At 39.3% G+C, this 24,297-nt stretch overlaps 1 protein-coding gene and 1 pseudogene across 3 annotated transcripts in view; both read left to right on the top strand.

Moving 5' to 3' along the window:
* Window positions 1-679: 679 nt before the first annotated feature.
* LOC140612318 (solute carrier family 22 member 10-like) overlaps window positions 680-24,297 on the top strand; it is a 33,020-nt gene continuing 9,402 nt past the window's right edge. For 2 of the 3 annotated variants that reach the window (XM_072789573.1, XM_072789574.1), the window contains exons 1-6: window positions 1,839-1,992; window positions 2,114-2,934; window positions 4,357-4,460; window positions 21,958-22,112; window positions 22,212-22,380; window positions 23,552-23,675. In XM_072789573.1, coding sequence (XP_072645674.1) covers window positions 2,533-2,934; window positions 4,357-4,460; window positions 21,958-22,112; window positions 22,212-22,380; window positions 23,552-23,675 — 954 coding nt within the window. In that variant the 5' untranslated portion in view covers window positions 1,839-1,992; window positions 2,114-2,532. Of the gene's footprint in view, window positions 782-1,480; window positions 1,993-2,113; window positions 2,935-4,356; window positions 4,461-21,957; window positions 22,113-22,211; window positions 22,381-23,551; window positions 23,676-24,297 lie in introns of those variants that run through there. The other variant, XM_072789575.1, reaches the window with a different exon arrangement.
* On the top strand, window positions 17,425-18,113 carry LOC140613286 (MICOS complex subunit MIC26 pseudogene; annotated as a pseudogene).

Consider the following 24,297-nt stretch of genomic DNA (forward strand, 5'->3'; position numbering starts at 1 on the left):
TATTTATGATAGTCACAGAGAGAGAGAGAGAGGCAGAGACACAAGCAGAGGGAGAAGCAGGCTCCATGCACCGGGAGCCCGACGTGGGACTCGATCCCGGGTCTCCAGGATCACGCCCTGGGCCAAAGGCAGGCGCTAAACCACTGCGCCACCCAGGGATCCCCCAAAATTTTATTTATTTATTCATGATAGACACACACACACACAGAGGCAGAGACACAGGCAGAAGGAGAAGCAGACTTCATGCAGGAAGCCCGACATGGGACTTGATTCCGGGACTCCAGGATCACGCCCCAGGCTGAAGGCAGGCGTTAAACCACTGAGCCACCCAGGGATCACTACTAACTAGAATTTAAATAAAAATTTAGAAAAAAAAAATAAAAGATCTAAGCACTGGTTAATGTAAGTGCTGCCCCTTCATCATCTCCATCTGATTCCCAGTGGTTGAGCCCTGCAGTTTTCCCCAGTAATCTCCATTAGGTGAGATCTGACTGGGCCTTCTGGGAAGCAACTCCCATTGCTGAGGGAACTGATGTCTAGCTTGAGTTCTCTTTTTTTTTCACTGGAGACACTGTAGGCTCAGGATGGAGGCTTCTCTGTGTGGTGTTGTGCTTGCGTGGAGGAGGGGCAATATGACCAGAGTGTAGCCACTCCTCTTGCTCTTGTAATGTGATCCTGTCAGTCCCCATGCTTCAGCCTCACCTCTGGTTCTGGGATTTTCACAATGTTGTCTTTCTATGGACAGTTGTTAGAGCTGGTCTTCTTTTGAGGTGAACTGAAGGTAGGAACAACCTACATTACCATCTTGATGATATCACTTCCCCATGTTATTCTTTGTATACAACAGTTTTTAATTAGCAGAAATTGAAAAAAAGTAGTTCAGAAGTTGTCAAAGGTAGAAAAGAAAATGACAGGAGCAGGAGGGAGGTGAGTATACTTATAATAGTACACGAGGGACGCCAGTGGAGATAGAACTGTTTGGTATTTTGATTGAGGTGGTGGGGACACTAAGCTGCACATATGATAAAAACCATATAGTACTAAATAGAGAGAGACACACACACAAGTACAGGTATGACTGAGGAAACCTAATAAGATCAGTGGATTTATTTTTATTTATTTATTCATGAGAGACACACAGAGAGAGGCAGATATGTAGGCAGAGGGAGAAGCAGGCCCTTCTCAGGGAGCCTGATGCAAGACTTGATCCCAGGACCCTGGGATCATGCCCTGAGCCAAAGGCAGATGCCCAACCACTGAGCCACCCAGGCATCCCAGACCAGTGGATTTTATAAGTATCAATATCCCAATTATGATATTGTGCTATAGTTTGGGGGAACTATTACTATTACTATTACTATTGGGGGAAATGAGGAGAATTGCACAGGGATCCTCCTTATTTCTTAAAACTGCATGTGACTCTACAATAATCTCAATAAATAGTTCTTTTTAAAAAATGTTTTATGTATTTATTTGACAGAGAAAGAAAAAGCCAGAGAGCACAAGCAAGGGAAACGGCAAAGGGAAGGAGAGAAGCAGGCTTCCTGCTTGATCCCAGGACCCTGAGATCATGACCTGAGCTGAAGGCAGACGCTTAAACAACTGAGCCACCCAGACACCCCTCAATAAACATTTCAGTTAAAAAATACCTAAATGATTAGAAGTTTATACCACAAAAATTGTAGGCGCAAGAAACTTGGAATTGCTATATCAGCATGAGAAAGACATGTTTGGCAAGGAACACTATCAGAGACAGAACAAGAGGCCTTGTTCATAATGATGATATCACCAATTAAGGACTCTAAACATGAGCACAGAAAAGATCCTCAAATATATTAGGTAACTGAATAAATAAACCTGAGAAAATAAACTCTTGCATGGGCTTACTACATCCTTCCTCTTACCACATCCAATTCACATTGCAAGGAAATCTAAAGTCATCACAAGCTCCTGGTGTGATTTAAACAGAAGTGCAATATCAGTCACCAAAAGGTAGTAATTGCACCACTTTCTACTTTGTTCTAATTAAAAATAAAAGGTTGTATTTCTTAATTATTTTAATCTAAATTCAGCACCAAACAAGATAAACACTTGCTTTTTGTTCTTTCCACAGAAAAATCACACAGCCATTCACTTTTTGTCTCTCAAAGTCCATATCCTGGAAATGATTGAAGACTGCATGGCAAGTTTATTTTAGTTTATTTGGAGAGTTATGTACATGCCAAAGTCCAGTGCTCTTTCAGAAGATCACTTAGGACAAGCACATTTGGAGATTAAAATTTTAAACAGATTTCTTTGTCAACAGAAGTATTTCTGGTAAATAATTTTCTCTCTGACTTTACTAAAAAATTAACACCTCCTGATTCCAGTAGGACTGGGAATACTGCTTCCACTGCTCTGTTGCAGGAATGATTGATAAGAAACTGGCATGAGGTCAGCTTGACTTATTGTGAATTAATAGAAGGAAACAATTTTCTCCCTTTGAACTTATCTCCATAAAGTCTCCTCTTGAGGATCACCTGTTTGTACTCAATGGCCTTTCAGGAGCTCCTAGATCAAGTTGGTGACCTGGGGAAATACCAGATCCTTCAGATGGTTTTAATTTTTCCCACTTTGATGATGCTATTATGTCAAATATTTTTGGAGAACTTCACTGCAGCCATTCCTGGTCATCGCTGCTGGGTGAACATCCTTGACAATGACACAGTTTCTGACAATGATACTGAGATCCTCAGTCCTGATGCCCTCCTGAGAATCTCCATCCCAATGGACTCAGACTTGAGGCCGGATAAATGTCACCGCTTTATCCATCCCCAGTGGCAGCTTCTTCATGTGAATGGAACCTTCACCAACATGACTGAGCCAGACAAAGAGACCTGTCTGGATGGCTGGGTGTATGACCAAAGTTCCTTCCCCTCCACCATCATTACTGAGGTAAGAGGCCTCATTTACCTCTTGTGAGTACTAGGTGTGGGCGTTTATTTATATATGGAATTTATTTTCTTTTCTTTTAAAATATTTTACTTATTTATTTGACAGAGAGAGCAGAGCAAGTGGGCCATCAAAAGCAGGGGAAACAACAGGGGGAGAAGGAGAAACAGGCTCCCTATTGAGCAGGGAGCCTGACATGGGGCTTGATCCCAGAACCTGGAGATCATGACCTGAGCTGAAGGCAGATGCCTAACCAACTGAGCCACTCAGGCACTCAGGTGTGTAGAATAACAGGATAAACATAGTTCAAGTCTTCGTTTTTTTGTTTTTTGTTTTTTAGATTTTATTTATTTATTCATGAGAGACACAGAGAGAGGCAGAGACATAGACAGCTGGGGAAGCAGGCGCCCCATAGGGAGCCCGATGTGGGACTTGATCCCTGGATCCAGGATCATGCCCTGAGCCAAAGTCAGACGCTCAACTGCTGAGCCACCCAGGTGTCTCAAGTCTTCAGTTATTGTGTAGATTCTGTAGTTAGCTCTCTTTCATTCTTTCAGCAAATAGTGATTGCTTTATCTTTTTTTTAATTTAAATTTTAGTTAGTTAACATATAGTGTAATATTGGTTTCTGGAGTAGAATTCAGTGATTTATCACTTACATACAGTACCCAGTGCTCATCACAAGTGCCCTCCTTAACCCTCATCTTCCTTCTAGCCCATCCCCCATCCACCTCCCTCTATCAACCCTCAGTTTGTTTTCTATAGTTGTCACTTATGGCTCGTTTCCCTAGCTCTCTTTTTTCTTTCTACCTTTCCCATATGTTCATCTGTTTTGTTTCTTAAATTACATATATAAGTGAGATCATATGGTATTTGCCTTCATAACTTCTAAGCACTTACATTGAATTGGAGGCTAGTGAAATCAACTAACTAGACATGAATTCCACTAAATATAATGTGAATGCTGATGATTAGACAAGTAAGTACTTGATATAATGTGTGCAAAGTTATTTTTTGGTCACTTGTTCTCAATCTAGTTGCAAATTGGAAATGCCTGTATTAATTAAAAAGAAAAATCTCCATGCCCTGACTACTTCTCAGAGAAGAAAATCAGGTGTTTTGATCCAGGTAGGAAATGCAGGCATCAGTATTTTAGAAAATCTCTTCAGTGTTTTTAGTGTGTGGCAAAGATTGAGAACCACTGAGGTATGAAGTGCTAAGTGAATATAAGATTGGCCCTAAAATAACCTAGAAGATTTAGTTGAGGATTTCTAAAGAAAGTCATGCTTAAATTGAGACTTGAGTGATAAAGGTAAGTAAATGTAGGAAAGGGGAGGCTGTCCACTGATGGCTTTTACAGTATGTGACACTGAAGGATTTTAAGCTGCTGTAAAATTCCTCTGTGCTGGTTTTCTTCTCTTCCAGTGGGACCTAGTATGTAGTTATCAGTCACAGAAATCAGTTGTTCAATTCCTATTCATGACTGGAATGCTGGTGGGAGGACTCATAGGTGGTCATCTCTCAGACAGGTGAGTGCTCAGACAGAGACAGCAGACCAGATCACTGCTGCCCTTATTCTATGGTGTTTTCATAGCTTATGATTAAGTCTTTCATGAAGAAGTTTTTTTTTTTTTTTAAGATTTTGTTTATTCATGAGAGACAGAGAGAGAGGCAGAGACACAGGCAGAGGAAGAAGCAAGCTCCAGGCAGGAAGCCCGATGTGGGACTCGATCCCAGAACTCCAGGACCATGCCCCGGGCTGAAGGCAGGCGTTAAACCACTAAGCCACCCAGGGATCCCCCATGAAGAAGTCTTTATTGAGTTCCAATATGAAATTTATACTGTTGTGGGTTTCCTTGGTTCCCATGGAGCTAGAGATGGAAGTGGAAAATTAGTCTGTATGATTAAAATGCCACTTTAGTGCCACACATATCTCTGTACAGGACACAGAAATGACATCTCCATAAGACCTGTGGACATTTCAGAACAGTATTTATCAGGAGGTACCATAATACTTCATTTAGAGAGATAAGGAGTTACCTATGGGCAGGGAGAGAAAGATACTCCAGGACAGGGGGTTCAGCTTGTTTAAAGACACAGATATAGAGAATAACATTGAAAGCCTTCACCAGGGCTTCTGTGTTAAGTCCCTATGGACCCAGTGAGTTAAGTGCTTGTTAGTTTTCAGACTGATCATCATACTGTGGTTTCCCCACTGTAATTAGTAGACATTTGTGTAAAACCTGGGTACATAATGAGGTGGTATTGAAGTTACATGAAGAAATAATTGTGGCTAAATATGGCTGATTTTGTAAAAAAAAAAAAAAAAGGCGGAGGTGGGTAGTGAGGTTTTTTAGAGGTAAATTTTTGCAAGCATATAAAGTAATGTAAAGACCTCAGGTGTCATAATTTGTACTGTGAGAAGTTTGGGGTATCCTGTGCCTGACAATGCCCATCCTGAAGTAGGCAGACAACCATGGCAGGCACACACTTAGGTCTCCCATGGAGGAAATGGGAGACTTAGAGTATCCCTTATTATTTATTAGCCTAACTTCATCTAATATTTCAGCTGGATATTGAGAGCTTTAAATGTAATTCATAAAATATTACAAGGTCAAAGTGTTGATATTGGGGACACCTGGATGGCTCCGTGGTTGAGTATCTGCCTTTGGCTCAGGGCCTGATCCCAGGATTCTGGAGTCGAGTCCTGCCTCGGGCTCCTTGCAGGGAGCCTCCTTCTGCCTCTGCCTTTGTCTCTGCCTCTCTCTGTGTGTCTCTCATGAATAAATAAATAAAAACTTTAAAAAATAAAGTTGATATTGACCAAACTTTTGACTGAGTCCTTTTTGATGATTCACCATAAAATGCTGGTTGATGAGTTTATATGTGCATAGGGTAGTAGGTGTGTGTGTGTGTGTGTGTGTGTGTGTGTGTGTGTGTGTGGAGGGGAAGTGCTTGACACGATAAGAGAGTACAAAATTTGACAGAGGACTGAGCCTTACAGCTAAACATAGATAAAAAGCTTCTGAACAATGGTATTGGCACCAAAAGCACAGGCAATGAAAGCAAAAATAGACTGTTGAGACTACACCAAACTAAAAAGCTTCTGAATAACAATGGAAGCAATCAGTAAAGTAAAAAGAAAATCTACAGAATGGGAAAAATATCTGCAATCCATATATTTGATAAAGGGTTAATATCCAGAATATCTAGGAAACCACTACAATCAAGAGCAAAAACAAAAACAAAACAAATAACTTGATTTAAAAAATGGGCAAAGGAACTCAACAGCTATTTCTCCAAAGAAGACATGGAAATAGGCAACAGGTGCCTAATGAAAAGGTGCTTAATATTGCTGACCATCAGGGAAACGGAACTAATAAACTTATAACCGTTTGAATGGTTATTATATCCAAAAATTTGTTGCCAAGACCAGTCAATGTCAAGAGCTTTTTCCCTGTTGTTTTTCCCCCACTAAGAGTTTTATGATTTCAAGTCTAATGCTTAGGTCTTTAATCCATTTTGAGTTAATTTTTGTAAGTGGTATAGATAGGGGTTGAATTTCTTTCTTGTGCATGTAATTATCCAGTTTACCCAGTATCACTATTGAAGAGAATATATTATCCCATTTTGTATTACTGCCTCCTTTATCAAATATTAGTTGACCATATTACTGAATTTTTAGATTCGTTTTAACAATTTTTTTTTGTTGAGTATTAAGGATTTTCACTCTATAAGATCATATCATCTGCAAACAGACAATTCTACATTTCCAATTTTATATCTTTTATTGATTTTTTTTCTTGCCTAATTGCTCAGGCTGGGACTTCCAGTGCTATGTTGAATAGGAGTGGTGCAAGTGGGTACCCTCGTCCTGAACTTAAAGGAGAATTTTTCAGCCTTTTGCTATTGAGTATAATGTTAGCTATGGAGTTGCCATATATAGCTTTTATTTATTTAATAGGTTTTGGTATGTTGTGTTACCATTTTTATTTGTTTCAAGATTTTGTTTATTTTTCTCTTGATTTCTTCTTTGACTCATTGGCTTTCCAGTTGTTTAATTTCCATAAATTTGTGAATTTTCCCTTTTTTTTTTTTGTAATTATTTCTAGTTTCATTCCATTGTGGTTACAAAAGACACTTGATATAATTTCAATCTTCTTAAATTTGCTAAGGTATTTTCTTGACCTAACTGTCTTGAGAGTTTCCATGTGCACTTGAGGAAAATGTGTATTCTGTTGTTGGATGAATGTTCTATGTGTATTTATTGTAGTCTTTTTTTTGTAGTCATTTTTTTCTAAAGTACAGTTCAAGTCCAGTGTTCCCTTATTGACTACAGTCTCGATTTTTTAATTGTTGAAAACGAGGTTACTAGTTTTGTGTTTTTGTCTGTTTCTCCCTTCAGATCTGTTAGTATTTGCTTAATATATTTAGGTGCTCTTATGTTAGGTACATGTTTATTTATGATTGATATTTCTTGTTGGCGATGAGCCCTTTATAATTAATATAATAACATTCTGTGTATCTTCTTTTTTTTAAAGATTTTATTTATTTATTTAACAGAAAGAGAGAGCACAAGTGGGGGTGGGCAGTAGGCAGAGGAAGAGGGAGAAGTAGAATCCCCATGAGCAGAGAGCCATATGAGGGGCTTGATCCCAGGATCCTGGGATCATGACCTGAGCTGAAGGCAGACACTTAAGTGACTGAACCAATCAGGTGCCCCTGTCTCTTGTTTTTTTTAATTCGAGAATTCAATTCATTTGTATTTAGAGTAATTATTGATGGGTAAAACTTACTAATTCCATCTTATTAATTATTTTCTGGCTGTTTTGTTATTCCTTATTCCTTTCTTCCTCTTTTGCTGTCTTCCTTTGTGAATTGATCATATTCCTTAGTGGTATACTTTGATTCCCTTCTCTATCCTTTGTGAATCTAATGTAGCTTTTTGTTTGTGGCTACTTTGGGGGTTACAAAAATACAGATATAACAGTTTATTTTATACTTATAACACCTTAAGTTCATTCACATACAAAAACTCTACCTTTTACTTCCTCTCATCTATGTTTTTGTTGTTAAGAGTTCTTTTTTTAAAAATATATTTTATTTATTTATTTATGAGAGACACAGAGAGAGAGAGGCAGAAACACAGGCAGAGGGAGAAGCAGGCTCCATGCAGGGAGCTGGATGTGGGACTCGATCCTGGGTCGAGTGTGTAAATAATTACACATCCTGTGTAAATAATTACACATCCTGGATGTGGGATCACGCCCTGGGCCAAAGGCGGTGCTAAACTGCTGAGCCACCGGGCTGCCCCAATTGTTAAGTGTTCTTATAAAAAGTAATATATAAGATAATGAAAGAAACCTTTGGCAGTTAATCTATATGGCATAGGTTGTAGTGATGATTTAACAGGTATATACTTATTTCCAAATTCTAGTTGTAAACATTAATTATGTACAGATTTTGTATGCTATAACAGAAAAGCAAAAAATTAAATAATTTATAGGCACTAAGTCTGCTCTTTGATCTGGAGTGCCATTGTTTCTAAGTCCTCTTAGCTGACAGAACAAGGAAATGCATGTGTGTATTCTATCCCATGTATATAAACATGTGTATAAATGTTTCTACATGGAACCATCCGTGTGTATATTAATATACACGAGTTGATGCTGATGTTTCCAATTCTAATTCATTACTATAATGTCCATTCTAGCCTCCTTCCCTTGCTTATCTGTGAATTCCTTCTCCAAAAGTGAAAAACCTGTGTTCCACCAAGCACCATCCACATAGTCATTTGCTCAATTTTAGTATACATGTGCATCAGCATCAAAATTGTTAACCTGTATCCTCCTTGGGAAACAACTTTATCAACTAGATTATAGGGCTTATGTGTAGTTTCTTTAGTCTCATATATTTTACACATTTCAAAAAATCATCTAGAATGCTATTGATGTTGGCATCAATTCAAACCATATTGTTTTAAATTTGGAATATTAAATGTCATCACCATGGTAACCACAAAGAGCATATCTCACAATATACACAAAAGGAAACAAGAAGAGCCTCAAAGTGGTTCATAACAAAAAATCAGCCAAATGTAAATGAAGGCAGCAATGGAAGAAATGAATGATGGAAAGGGTGTAAGACATACAAAACCCCCAGCAAAATGGCGGAAGTAGTTCCTTATAAAAAACTAATTTAAATAAGAATAGATAAAATCCTAACAAAAGGCAGATTAGCACAATGGAAAAACAAAACATGATCCAGACACAATAAAACATGGTGCAACCATATGCTTTGTACAAGAGACTCATTTTAGATCTACACATATAGATTCAGAGTGAAAGGATGCAAAGAGATATTCCTTAAAAAATAGTAATCAGAAGAGAACTTGGTTGGTTATAATAATAGACAAGATAGACTAATCAAAAGTTGTTGCAAGAGACAAGGACATTATATACTGATACAAGGGTCAGTTCATCAAGCTATAACAATTATAACCATATATGCATCAAAGAACCCCCCCATATATGTAACGATCATTGGCATAATTGGAGGGCAAATTAATTCTCTAGTAGTAGTTGAAAACTTCAATGCCTCAGTTTTATTTTTTTTTGTGTATTCTAATTTTAATTAAACAAAGCAGATTGAATATTATGTATATTGTGACATCTTTTTAAAAAGAATAATTAATACATAACATGTACTAAAAAATGCACAGACAAAAAACAAGAACTGCATTATAACTTTAATACCAGTTGTCATAGAAAGAGAGAAATACCAAAGGATTTTACTTTCCATGCCCTATATTTGTGTACCTATATTTTTATTTTATTAAAAATTTTTAAAATTTAAATTCAATTCGCCAATATATAGTATAACACCCAGTGCTCATCCCATCAAGTGCCCTCCTCAACGCCCATCACCCAGTTACCACAACCCCCCACCCACCTCCCCTTCTGCAACTCTTTGTTTCTCGGAGTTAGGAGTTTCTTATGGTTTGTCTTCCTCTCTAAGTTTTCCTGCTCAGTTCCCCTCCTTTCCCTTATAGTCCCTTTCACTATTTCTTATATTCCACGTATGAGTGAAACCATATGATGATTGTCCTTCTCTGATTGATTTATTTCACTCAGCATAATACCCTCCAGTTTCTCGGTTTTAATAATGGAGTAAACATCTAAGCAGAAGAACAGTAAGGAGATAGAGGACTTGAACATAAACTAGCAGGGTTAACAGACATGTGCAGAACCCTTTACCCGACAACAGCAGAAGACACACATTTTTCAGGTGTACATGGCATTTTTAGACCCGACTGCATTATTAAGGCTCAAAACAAGGAATCAATGGATTTCAAAAGATCAAAATTATACAAAATATTTTCTCTGATTACAATAGAGTGAAACTAGAAATCAATAGGAGAAGCAAAACTGGAAAATTTACAAATGCATGGAAATTAAACAGCACACTTACAGACAACCAATGGATCAAAGAAATCACAAAGGGAATTAGAAAACACTCAGAGATAAATTTAATTTAAAAAATTCAACATGGCAAAACATATGGGATATAGTAAAGTCAATGCTCAGTGGGAAACTTATAGCTATAAATACCTACATTAAAGAGAAAAATATGGGTAACATGTCAGCATGAGGACAGAATAGGAGATCCGCAGCCTTATCCCCATATAGAAACAATGATTTAGCAGTCATCCACAGACAAAAATGCCTCTGTGGGAATCTGGGGATTTAGATCAGAGGTTTCAAAAGCTTGGTGGAGGCCAGATTTGAGAAAGGCAGCCTTAAGAAAGCAGACCTACATTCTAGTAGCAGGCCCACTGATCATAGTCTTGGCTGTGGACCTGAAAGGAGCCTGCCTCCTACAGATCCAGTTCCAACCCAAACTTTTCTGTGACCCTGCCACAAGCCCCATTCATCAAAGGATCCAGGAACTGCCATTCTCATTGGTGACCCTGATTATAGACCCACTGATCCAGGCCTTACTGTAAACCTTGAAGCAGCCCTGTGACCCTGTACACCAAGGTTCAGGGATATTGCCAGTCCAGAGACCTTGCAGGAGCCACACCAGCCCATACCACCAGTAGAAGGTCCACTAACTGGGCCTGACCTTGGACCCCACAGTGGCCACATGGCCCAGCTCCAGCCTCACCCAACCATGATCCCAGAGGCAGTCCCATCAGTCTGGAGACTCAGGAGGAGAAGGTCTTTTCCTGCCAAAACCAGTCTATAGAGTCAAGAAGTGTCTGCTCCTTCAAATGCAGAGACACCAATGCAAGGCTATAAGATCATGAAGAATCAGGCAAACATGACACTGCCAAAGGAAACTAATAAAGCCCCAGTAACTGCCCTTGAAGAAATGGAGATCCATCAACTTCTTGAGAAAGAATTCAAAATAATTATCTTAAAGAAGCTCAGTGAAATACAAAAAAGCACAGATGGACAACTAAATGAAACCAGGAAAAACAGTACATGGACAAAAGGAGAAGTGTAATAAAGAAACAAAAAAAAACATGAAAAAAGAACCAAATAGAAATCCTGGAACTGAAGAATACAGTAACTGAACTGAAAATTCAATAGAGAGCTTCAACATCAGACTTGATCACACAGAACAAAAAATAAGTGAACTCCAGGAGAGGTATTGTGAAATTATCCAGTTAGAGGAACAGAAAGAAAACAAAATTGAAAAAGTTCAGAAAGCATATGAGACTTATGGGACAAAATCCAGTGAGATAATGTATGTATTATGGGTGCCCTAAAAGAAGAAGAAAGAAGAAGGAGAAGGAGAAGGAGAAGGAGAAGGAGAAGGAGAGGAAAAAGAAGAAAAAGAAGAAGAAAAAGAAAGAAAGAGAAAGAAAAGAGCAGAAAGCTTATTTAAAGAAATATCTGAGAACTCCCCAAATCTTGGTTGAGAAATGGACATCTCGATTTGTGAAGCCATACAGTTCCCAAATAGGTAGAACCCAAAAGGGTCTATGCCAAGTCCTGTAGAACCAAATAATCAAATAATCAAAACTTAAAGAGAGAATTTGTAAAACAGCAAGAAGAAAGTCATTTGTCAAATACAAAGGAGCTCCCAGAACACTTTTAGTAGATTTCTCAGAAACCCCACAGTCCAGAAAAGAGTGGGATGATGTATTCAAGATATTGAAAGAAAAACCTGCCAACCAAGAAGAGTTTCTCTGGCAAAATTGTCTCTTTATAACATATGATTTCACTCAAATGTAGAATTTAGGAAACAAAACAAATGAACAAAGGGGAAAAAAAAGAGATAAACCAAAAATCACACTCTTATTGGTAGAGAACAAACTGATGGTTACCAGAATGGGGGATGGGTGCAGGGATGGATGAAATAGGTGATGGGGATGAAGGACTACACTTGTTATGATGAGCACTGACTAATGTATAGAATTGGTGAATGACTCTATTGTACACCTGAAGCTAACATAACACTCTATAACTGACACAAATATATTGGAATTAAAAAAGTTAAAAATGAATAAATGAATGAATGAATGAGAGATAAAACAAATAAAATCTGGGAAAAAAAGAATGAGAGAGAAATAAAGACTTTTGTAGACAAAAACTGAGGGAATTCGTCATCACCACTAGAATTGCCTAACAAGAAGGGATTTCTTCAAGTTGAAACAAAAGGGCATTAAACAACAGTCTAAAGTTTATAAAAGGGTTGGGGGGGGGGTTCTGGTCCAGGATGGTGACATAGGAAGACCTTGAATTCACCCCATTGGAACACACCAAAGTGCACCTATATACAGAACAATATCTCCTGAAGAACTGAAGGCCACTGAAGAAGACAGAGAAAGCAGCAGAGAACAAGAGAGATAGAGACATGGTAACAAAGGGAACCTCCAGCCCCACACTGACAGAAAGAATAGTGCTGAAGGACAGGGAAGAGCTTTCTCTATCCTCCAGCACAGAAGGAAAAAAAAGGCAACTAATATTACGCTGTATGGTAACCAACTGGAATTTAAAGAAAAACTTGAAAAAATAATTTAAAAAATAAAAGAGCAGCTAGCATAAAAAAAAGAGAGAGAGAGAGACAGCAGTAGACTTTCACCAGCTAAATGGAGGAGGAGCTCCAGGAACACTTTCCAGGTCAGAGGGACTGGAGAGTGACATGGTTTAGTGCTGCCCATCCACCTTAAAAGCCCAGACCAGTGCAGGGTCTGGATGCCATCACTGACTTGCTGGCTTGCTGCCTCAGAAAGCCCTGGGTCCACAGGCCCATGCTGGGGTGGAGTTGGGGTACAGAAAATGAGCTGATGGAGCTAGGGTAAAGAAAATGAGCTGCAGGTTTTTGTTTTTTGTTTTCTTTCTCCTTTTATTCTTTTCACCCTCCCTCCCTCCTTTATTTCTTACTTTCATTTATTTTTTCCTTCTTTTCTCTTTGAAAAGCCATGGTTTAAGAAAACAACTAGCATATCAAAGAGCCAGCCCTAGAACTTTGCCAAACACAGCGGAGGGGAGCTGCTAGAATGGTCTCCACTGTCCACACTTCCCCTTCCACCTTAGCAGAGAGTACAGTCTGGGCACACTAACTGACATGCTATCTCAGTGAGACCTGGGTCCATAGCCCACATCAGCCCCAAGAATCCCACCAAGGTGGCCACAGGGCAGTGCACACTGGGACGCTCCTGGTTAGTGCTCACTATAACCCCAGCCTTTGTGCCAAGGGAACACAGGAGCAAAGTGCCCCAGAACACTCCAGGCCCATACCACCTTGGCTTCAGTTGGCTTGCTAGGATATCCCTGGTGCAGAGCACTCTAGAATCTGTCAGCTGATGTATGTTTCAGATTCAGCTGCCCTGCTGGGGTGCCCCCTGCATGCAGTGCCCAGGGAATCCCAGGCCCATGCTTGCATCAGTTTCAGCCATCCTGCCAGGGTGCCTCTTGTATGGAGTGCCCCAGAACACTCCCACCCACACTGTTCTCAGCTCCAGTCACCTGGCCAGGCGTTCCCTGCACTGAGCACCTTCAGACTCCCTGGTTTGCACCCAATTAAGCTTCAGCTCTCCTGCCAGGTTGCCCTCTGTGTGAAGAGCCATGGGATAACCTGGCCCACATACCACATCAACTCCAGCCACCCTGTCAAGACACTCCCTGCACAGCATGCTCGAGACACCCTGGTTTGTACCCATTTCAGCTTCAGCTGTCCTACTAGGGTGCCCTCAACACATAGAACCCCATGTTGCATCTACTTCAGCTTTAGCTGTTTTGAAAGGGTGCTTGCTATGTGGAAAATCCCAGGACCCTCAGCCCACACCAGCCACAGGTCCAGGTAGCCAGCAAAAGTCACCAGGCATCTGGTGACAATCTACACTGGGGACAACCACACACAAGGTTATTCCTTCAAGTTGAGGAGAAGTAGCTCTTCTGCCAAATCTATAAAGACAAACACAACAAGTCAAGCAAAAATAGGGGGACAGAAATAGATGCTCTAAAAGAAAAAACAAGAAACAAACCTCAGAAAAAGAACAAAATTAAATGGAAATAAGTAATATGCTTGATAAATAATTTAAAGTAATGATAGTAAAGATAGAGATTGGAGAGAAGAGTGGAAGAACTCAGTGATACTTTCAACAAAGAGATAGAAAAAATAAAAAAAGAAGCAGCCAGAGCTGAATAATACAATAATTGAAATAAAAAACACTTCGAGGGAATCAGTAGTAGATTAGTGGGTCAGAATATATCAGTGATCTGGAAGACAGAATAATGGAAAGGACTCAAGCTGAACAGCCAAAGGGCAAAATAATTTTTTAAAAATGAGGATAGGTTGGGGCACCTGAGTAGCTCAGTCAGTTAAAGTGTCTGTCTCTTGATTTCAGCTCAGGTCAGGATCTTAGGGTTGTGAGGTTGAGCCCCATGTCATGGTCCATGCTGGGCGCGGAGACTGCTTAAGTTTCTCTCTCTCTCTCTCCCTCTCTAAAGAGAAAAGAAAAAAAAAGGGGGGGGGGATTAGGGAAGACCTAAATAAATGGAAAGGTATCCCATGTTAATGAAGTAGGAAGATGTAATATTATCAATAACTCAGTAGTACTTAATGCAATCTATAATTTCAGTGAAATCCCTATCAAATTCCAACATTTTTTTTTCAGAAATAGAAAAGCTGAATCAGATTCATGTGAAATTGTGAGGGGCTCCAAACAGTCAAACAATGTTGAAAAAGAAGTATAAATTCAGAGGACTTATGCTCTCTGGTTTCAGAATTACTCAAGCTACAGTGACTAATTACTATGGTATCAGCATATGGATAGAAATACAAACCTATGTAGTAGAACTGAGAGTCCAGAAGTAAACTCATTCATTTATAGCCAACTGACTTTTGAACAAGAGTGTCAAAAACCATTCAGTGTAGGAAAGAACAGGCTTTTTAGCAAATGGTGTTGAACAACTAAATTTTCACACAAAATAGAATGAGGTTTACCCCTACCTGATATTCTACACAAAAGTTAACTCAAAATGAATCATAATTTATAAAACTCTTAAAAGAAAGCATAGAAGTAAATTTTCATGATCTTGTATTTGGCAATGATTCTTGGACCCCAAACCCACAAACAACGAAAGAAAAATAGGTAGATCAGATTTCATAACAATGAACATTATCAGTATCAAGAACGTTGAAAGAAAACCTATAAATGGGTGAAAATATTTGAAAATCACATATCTGACAAGGGCTTAATATCTAGAACATATAAAGAACTCCTACAACTCAACAACAAGATGATAAACCATCAAAAATCAGCAAAGGACTTGAATAGATATGTGGAGAAATTGAAGCACTTGTGCATTGATGGTGAGAATAGAAAGTGATGCAGCCACTATGGAAAACAGTTTGGCAGATCCCCAAAGATCTAAACAGAATTGCCATATGAACCAACAATCCCAGTCCTAGGTTTATACTTTAAAAAATGGAAAACAGGGACTTCAACAGGTAGTTGTACATTGGTGTTCATGAAAGCATTACTTATAATAGCCAAAGGTGAAACAATCCAAGTATCCATCAACAGATTAATGGATAAACAAAATATGGATATATACCCAATGGAATATTATTCATCCAGAGGAAATAATGGCACATGGTACAACACGAATAAACCTCAAAACAATTATGCTAAATGAAATAAGACAGGTACAGAAGGACCAATGTATGCATTGCCTTCTATGAAATATCTAGATCTGGCAAATAAATGGAGACAGAAGGTAGACTAGAGATTATTAGAAGGATAAGAGTGAAGGGTAGAATGAGGAGTTATTGCTTACAGAGTTACAGAGTTTTTGTCTGGGGTAGATTAAAATGTTTTGGAAATAGTAGTGATGATCGTGAAACATGATGAATATAATTAACTAAGATGAATTGTACATTTACAAGTGATTAAAATAGCAAATTTTGTATTATATTATATATATCTTATCACAGTAAATATATTCAAAACTGTCTCCAACTATTATTGTGAATTATATATCTAATTTTGTCAATTTTGTTTCATGTGTTTTTGTAATTTTGTTGAGTTTATATACATTTGACATTTTAAGCATTATTCCTGGAAAAGTATTCTATTTTGAAATTTATTCTACTTGATATTAATATAAAGACTCCAGGGAAAGCAGAGTGGGGTGGGGGTGGGGATCTTTCCTGTATTCAGAAAGAATACATCTTTCTGAAAGTTTGCTTAATCCAAACATGATTCCTAAAAAAAGAAAACAAACAAACAAACAAACAAAAACCCAAACAAACATGATTCCTAACTAGTACAGTGGGTTTGGTCTTGCTTTTTAAAAAAATAACTGCTGGGATCCCTGGGTGGCGCAGCGGTTTGGCGCCTGCCTTTGGCCCAGGGCGCGATCCTGGAGACCCGGGATCGAATCCCACATCGGGCTCCCGGTGCATGGAGCCTGCTTCTCCCTCTGCCTATGTCTCTGCCTCTCCCTCTCTCTCTCTGTGACTATCATAAATAAATAAAAATTAAAAAAATAAAATAAAATAAAATAAAAAAATAACTGCTTAGCAACTATTTATCAAGTCACTGAGTACATTCTCATGTGTAAGAAATGATTACGGATGAATTCTTAACAATTTAACCGTTTATATTCGAAAAACACACAAATTACCCTGTCCAACGATCAACCCAAGATGGGCCTTTTTAGCACAGTTTTTCTGAGCTAACTAATCTTCCTTTTTTTTTTTTTTTTGGTATATTTTTCATTGGAGTTCGATTTGCCAACATATAGCATATCACCCAGTGCTCATCCGGTCAAGTGCCCCCCTCAGTGCCCATCATCCAGTCACCCCAACCCCCCCCCACCTTCCCTTCCACTACCCCTTGTTCATTTCCCAGAGTTGGGAGTCTCTCATGTTCTGTCACCCTCCCTGCTTTCCCTGAGCAGCGCTTTGGTGTCATGCCCTCAATTTCCAGCATATATCGTTCTCAGAAAATAGTTGTAGGTAGTGGGAGGGGCCTGGCCAGGGTGACCCCGCTGGAGCCACCTCTGTCAGCAACATGTTCAAGGTAATTCGGAGGTCTGTGGGGCCAGCCAGCCTGAGTCTGCTCACCTTTAAAGTCTATGCGTCACCTAAAAGGGACTCACCTCACAAAACTTCTGTGAAGGTTAATGAACTTTCACTCTACTCGGTTCCTGAGGGTCAATCTAAATATGTGGAGGAGCCAAGGACCCAGCTTGAAGAAAGCATTTCACATCTCCGACATTATTGGGAGCCATATACAAGTTGGTGTCAGGAAATGTACTCACAAACAAAGCCCAAGATGCAGAGCTTGGTTCAATGGGGGTTAGACAGCTATGAATATCTCCAAAATGCACCTCCTGGGTTTTTTCCAAGACTTGGTGTTACTGGTTTTGCTGGCATTGTTTGACTTCTTTTGGCTAGAGGGTCAAAAATAAAGAAGCTGGTGTATCCACCTGGGTTCATGGGACTAGCTGCCTCTCTTTATTATCCACAACAAGCCATTGTATTTGTCCAGGTCAGTGGGGAGAAATTACATGACTGGGGTTTACAAGGATACATAGTCGTAGAAGATTTGTGGAAGGAGAACTTTCAAAAGCCAGGAAATGTGAAGAATTCACCTGGAAATAAGTAGAATGCTCCATGCTCTGCCCATTTTAATCAGTTATAGGTAAACATTGGAAACTCCACGCATTATCTACAGAAAAATGGCAGAGAAGTCAGTACTGAATGTAGTAAATTGGCTTTCTTCTTCAGGAAAAACTATACCAGGCTTCTTTGTTATCTTGGGTGATGCCATACTACCAGTGAACTAATCGGAAATCCTTTCACCTAGAGATAATGTCCAGCATTAGAACTCCTGGTTCTCATGTTGCTATTTATGTACATAATTAAAAGTCTGAATTTAAAAAAAAGAAAATAGTTGTATTTTTCAGCATTCCATATATATAAGGCCCCAGGCCTCCAAATATCTGTAACAATATACCCACGCATATGTGGATATTTTTTATAACAAAACGCTGGGAAAAGCTTTGCTTTACCTGGGGGACTAGCTTGTAGGCTCTGCAGGAGCAAAGTTAATCTTGTAGCTGACTGTGTTTTCTTGGTCAGCTTGGCTGTCAGTGAGGTCAGCATCCAACTCTCAACTCAGTTGAAGTAGTTATGCTCAACCTACTTGTCTCCATTTATTATTTTTCCTCCCTCATCTTGGTCTTCTTCTTTTAGTTCTATTTTCCTTGGTTGTGATATTTATTTACATACATATTTTACCTAAAAGCCTCCTGATTTTTTTTTTAAGAATATGCCAGTATAGAGGTGCCCAGGAGGCTTAGTCAGTCTGCCTTGGGCCCAGGTCAAGATCCAGGGGTCCTGCGATTGAGCCCCACGTTGGGCTCCCCAGTCAGCGGGGAGTCTGCTTCTCCCTCGCCCCCTCCTTCCCCCAGCTTGTGCTTACTTTCTCTCTTTCAAATATGTAATTAAATCTTTTTTTTAAAAAGTATATGCCAGTATATATACATATACTTGGATAAATAACTGTGAAGAATTCCCATTATGACACTGAGCTGGTAATGGGACAACCAAAATGTAGATTTAACTAACCAACACTTCTCCTCAGTGATACAGTATTGCAACCATTCCTGGAAAGAATATGTGATAGCTTCTGCCTAACCTCAGACTGTTTCTCTATTAGATATAGATTAAACCTTATCGTGTATATGAATTGCCTGGGAATCCTGTGAAATTGCAGATTCTGATTCACAAGGTCTGGGGCAAGCTGAGAATCCAAATTTCTATCAAGCTCCCCAGTGATGCCAACACTGCTGGTCCTCTGAACTCATCAGAACAGCAAGGGACAGGATAATAAGGAGCCAGGGGCATGATGATCAACTCTGTGACATTTAGGCTTGACTGATTTGCCATAACCATTTGGTAAATATGTGTGTGATTGATACTGGAGAAGTCAGTTCAGAAAGCAGATGGATCCATGCCATTCTCACTCCCGCACACTAGGCTCTGCTAATCCTCAATCAGTGCCATCAACATCACATTTGTCGAAAACTGACTCCTAGATTCTTTTTTTTTTTTTTTTTGACTCCTAGATTCTCTCTGTAGTGTAGACCTGAATTGCCATCCTACTCATTAATCCTGACATGGCCTCAGAGATGAGGCTCCTAGGAAATCACCTTTTTCAGCCTCCCACCCAGGATGAGGAATCTCCCTGTCTCCTGCCCCTGTCCAATGGTCCCAGCAGGCTCTGTTTGATTACCTTCATTGGCAGGGACTCATGATCCCCAAGGCAGCCTATGACATTAAGAAATAGCTCTTATGAAAACAAAGCTTGTCTTCCTGCTGAGTCAAAATCAACTTCCTGGTAACCTCTACCCACTGAGCCTTGTCTGCCGCTTGCAGCATTTCAAGTTGGCTTCTACCTGCGTCAGACTTTCCAGTACTGCAGATAGCTGCTGTGCCTCCTGTCCACGCTTCTCCAACTAGATGCTCCCAAGTCCTCCAATTGCTGGGCTGAAAGGTCCAAAATGCGAATCTTCTTCTGAGCATGGCCTAGCTGTCAATATGACTCTTAAAAATGGTGCCCAGCATGTATCCAAAATAATTGAAAGCAGGGTCTTGAAGAGATCTTTCTAGATCCATGTTCACAGCAGCATTGTTCACAATACTCAAAAGATGGAAACAACCCAAGTGTCCAGCAGTGGATGAATGGAGAAGCAAAATGTGGTGTGTACATACAATGGAATATTATTTAGTCTTACAAAGGAAGGAGATTCTGACACATGCTATGATATGAACATTGAGGACACTATGCTAAATGAATGACACAAAAAGATAATTGCTGGGGTTCCTGGGTGGCTCAGTCAATTAAGCATCTGACTCTTGATTTCAGCTTAGGCCATGATCTCAGGGTCCCGGGGTGGAGCCCCGCAAGCGGCTCTGTGTTCAGCAGGGAGTCAGTCCACTTGAGATTCTCTCTCCTTTTGCCCCTCCCCCATCTAGTCTGCTGCACCACCCATCCCCCCTCACCAAATAAATAAATCTTAAAAAAAAAAAGGCTCCAGTGTTGTTCTTTAAAAAAAAAAAAAGATTTTATTTATTTATTCATGAGAGACACAGAGAGAGAGAGAGAGGCAGAGACACAGACAGAGGGAGAAGCAGGCTCCATGCAGGGAGCCCGATGTGGGACTCGATCCAAGGTCTCCAGGATCACACCCTGGGCTGAAGGCGGCGCTAAACCACTGAGCCACCCAGGCTGCCCTGTTCTTATTGCGATATGAATTGTGTATTTTTTTCCGTCACTTTACTCTCAATCTATACTATTTTAAGTATGATTCTTGACAGTATATAGTTCCTTTTTTAAAAAAAATATTTATTTATTTATTTATTTATTTATTTATTTATTTATTTATTTATTCATTCATTTATTTATTCATGACAGACAGAAAGAGAGAGGCAGAGACATAGGCAGAGGGAGAAGCAGGCTTCCTGTAGGGATCCAAATGTAGGTCTTGATCCCAGAACTCCGGGATCAGACCCTGAGCTGAATGCAGATGCTCAACCACTGAGCCACCCAGGTGTCCCTATAGTTCCTTTTTTAAATGTATTCTGGTTATGTCTATTATTTGGTAGAGTGTTTGGACCATTAGAAATTAATTTGATTAACTATAATTATTGCTCTGGTTTTGTTTTAGTCTCCCATTTTTTTTTTTTTGTTTTGTTTTGTTTTCTATCTTGTTTCTTGGGTGATGATAATGATCATGACTTGGGATCATTTGTTGCTTTTGTTTCTATGTTTCACACCTTTTATCTTTTGGGGGGAATTATTTGAATATTTCCCCAAACATTCTTAAAGTCCAATAGTCCATAGAATTTCCGTTTCCTTATTTGTTTTTCACCTTCTTTCTCCCTTCGTTCTTCATCTTATGTAATTATTTTCTCTGAGAAATTTCCATTATTTTCTCTGTTTGGGTTGTGGCACTCTTACATTCTGTTCTACATAAAGCACATTGCATGAAGCCTATAAACCCACATTCAACAGAGAGACATTATTACACAACCCTTAAGCAACTTTGATTGTTTTACTGATGTAACAATCAGTCCTGCATCAGTCTAACCTTAGCCTGTAAGGTCCTAGAGACCCAAGGACATAGCTCTCCTGCATTCTAGACACTCTACAGCCTCTCTACTATATATGGTAGTACAATGGATGCTCATAGTATATTACAATTTCCAATATTTTGTTCTCTTTTATATGGTATCACTTGGTGTCAGAGGCCTACTGGTGATTGGATGATAGAGTTTTGTTACTGTTTGTCTACATTATAGATACAGATATTGCTTTCGAGATTTCTGTTGTTTTTAGTTCTTGATTTGTGAAACTTTTAGGTACAAAGAATCACTTGTTAAAATATTCTTTAAATTTCGGAGTATGCTTTTGGTTTTCTTAAGTTTTTGTCCCCCCCCCCGCCCCGCCCCCAAATTCTTATTGCTTCCATAATCTAATCTGACTCTGTTTTTTAGGTTTGGGAGAAAGTTGATTCTCAGGTGGTGTTTACTGCAGCTTACCATCTTTGGGACCAGCGCAGCTTTTGCCCCCACCTTCCTCATATACTGCTTACTACGCTTCTTATCAGGTTGTGCTTCCGTAATCATCCTGATAAATGGCCCTCTGCTCAGTAAGTCAGATTTTGATCTTCTCCATTTTCCAAGCTTGAATTTGACCTTGAAATTTCACCTTTATCTGACATTAATATCCCAGTTGGGTTTTCTTTCAGTTATAGAGTGGATAAGGCCCTCGTCTAAAGTCATGGCAATCACCCTGATGAGCTGTGCCTTAAGTTTGGGACAGATGATCCTGGGAGGACTGGCATTTCTCTTTCGAGGGTGGCGCACTCTGCAGCTGGTGGTCTCTGTACCTTTCCTTGTCATCTTTTTCTCCTCAAGGTATGAGCCTTCTTTCTCCTCTTGCCTTTATGGGAACCTGGGGTGAAAATGAAGATTGAATTGGAATATATTGATTTTCTTATTTCCTGGACCCTTTCTTATTGTCTGAATCTAAAACCCATGCTTCTCATCTATTCAGTCTGTGCAGTTTGATAAGCAGAACAGGAATTAGTAATGACCTTTCTGGAAGTTCTGGGGGTTTTTGTTTGTTTTGTTTTGTTTTAAGTCTTAACCAGCAGAGCAGTCAAAGTTATTCAAATACTATTTTCTTTTATACAAAATATAGACGCAAATATCTAAAAAAGAAATACTTTTAATTCTTTTTTGGCTTTGGAATGAATCAGGTTTGGTAAAAATTTTCAGATTTTCATTTTTGTAGGTGAAGTAGGATAAGAGGAAGAGTCAGCAAATTTATTCATAAAAGAGCAGCATGGTTTATTCAATACTAAAAATTGGCATGCAGATTGAATGATTGACATCATGTATTCAGCACTCCCTTTCCCTTAAATGTTTTTAACAAGCATTTATGGATAGCTTCATCCCTGTACTTAAAACCGTCTAAAGGAGAGTCAAATTTAGCTCATCATAGAGACACAACTATAGATTTAATACAATGAGATGAGTTCAGAGAGAGGAGAGTATAATTTATGCCAGACTCATCCATTATGTCATTATATCCTTATAATAATCCTACAAGGAAAATGGTACTACTGTTCCCATCTTATTGAAGAGAAAACTGAGGCAGATGTAAATAAGTGACTGACTTATGTAGTAAGTTACCAACATAGCTGGTAGTGGCAGGAGTACTTCTAATATTTTTAGGGCTTTAAGCTTACATAATTTGGGGACTTCTTTTTTTTTTTTAAAGACTTCTTAATTATGCATAAGGAACTCTCAAGCTTAAGCTTCACAAGCTTCTTTGAAAAGTTGCTGAGTAGGCAGAGAGGAAGTTAACTCCGAAGTCTGTGTGTTCCTGACCATGAAGATGCACTTCAATGTATTTGGTCTTTCTCATATTTTCCTAGTATTTCTGAAATAAACCTTGAGTTTCTGTTCCTAACCCAGTAAGTGGTGGATATTAGATGGAAGGCTAAAAGCGTCTGTAGTCAATAATCATATGACAAATAAATAAGAGAGAGTTGACTGTACTTGTATGCTGTTCTTCCATCAGGTGGCTGGTGGAACCTGCTCGGTGGCTGATTATCAACAATAAACCAGAGGAGGGCTTAAAGGCACTTAGAAAAGTTGCACATATAAATGGAATGAAGAATGCTGGAGACATCCTGACCATGGAGGTGAGCAGGAAACGGAAGATGGTTACTTAGTGACTTGGAGGAAAGACATAAGCTGACTCCACATTCTCCTTATTGAGATAGACAAACTGTTTTCCTAAAAAGGGCAGCAGAGGGATCCCTGGGTGGCGCAGCGGTTTGGCGCCTGCCTTTGGCCCAGGGCGCGATCCTGGAGACCCAGGATCGAATCCCACATCGGGCTCCCAGTGCATGGAGCCTGCTTCTCCCTCTGCCTGTGTGTGTCTCTGCCTCTCTCTCTCTCTCTCTGACTATCATAAATAAATAAAAATTAAAAAAAAAAAAGGGCAGCAGAGAAGGTAAGCTCAATTCTCTAGTCTTTCATGGCCACCTCACACCGAAGGAGCTTTGAGCACTGTGCAACTACCTCTTCCTTTAGTTCACTTCCTGATCTGAATCTATAACCTATAACTCTTGTGGATGACCTGCACCTCTCCATGATCTCATTTTCTATTTTTTCTTTTGCTTTTTTTCAAATTTTTATTTATATTCTACTTAGTTAACATATAGTGTAATACTGGTTTCAGGAGTACAGTTTAGTGACTCATCACTTACATATGACACCCAATGCTCAACACAAGTGCCCTCCTTAATATCACTTGTGCTG

The sequence above is a fragment of the Canis lupus genome, chromosome 21 (genome assembly GCF_048164855.1).
Source record: "Canis lupus baileyi chromosome 21, mCanLup2.hap1, whole genome shotgun sequence".
Lineage (NCBI taxonomy): Eukaryota > Metazoa > Chordata > Mammalia > Carnivora > Canidae > Canis > Canis lupus.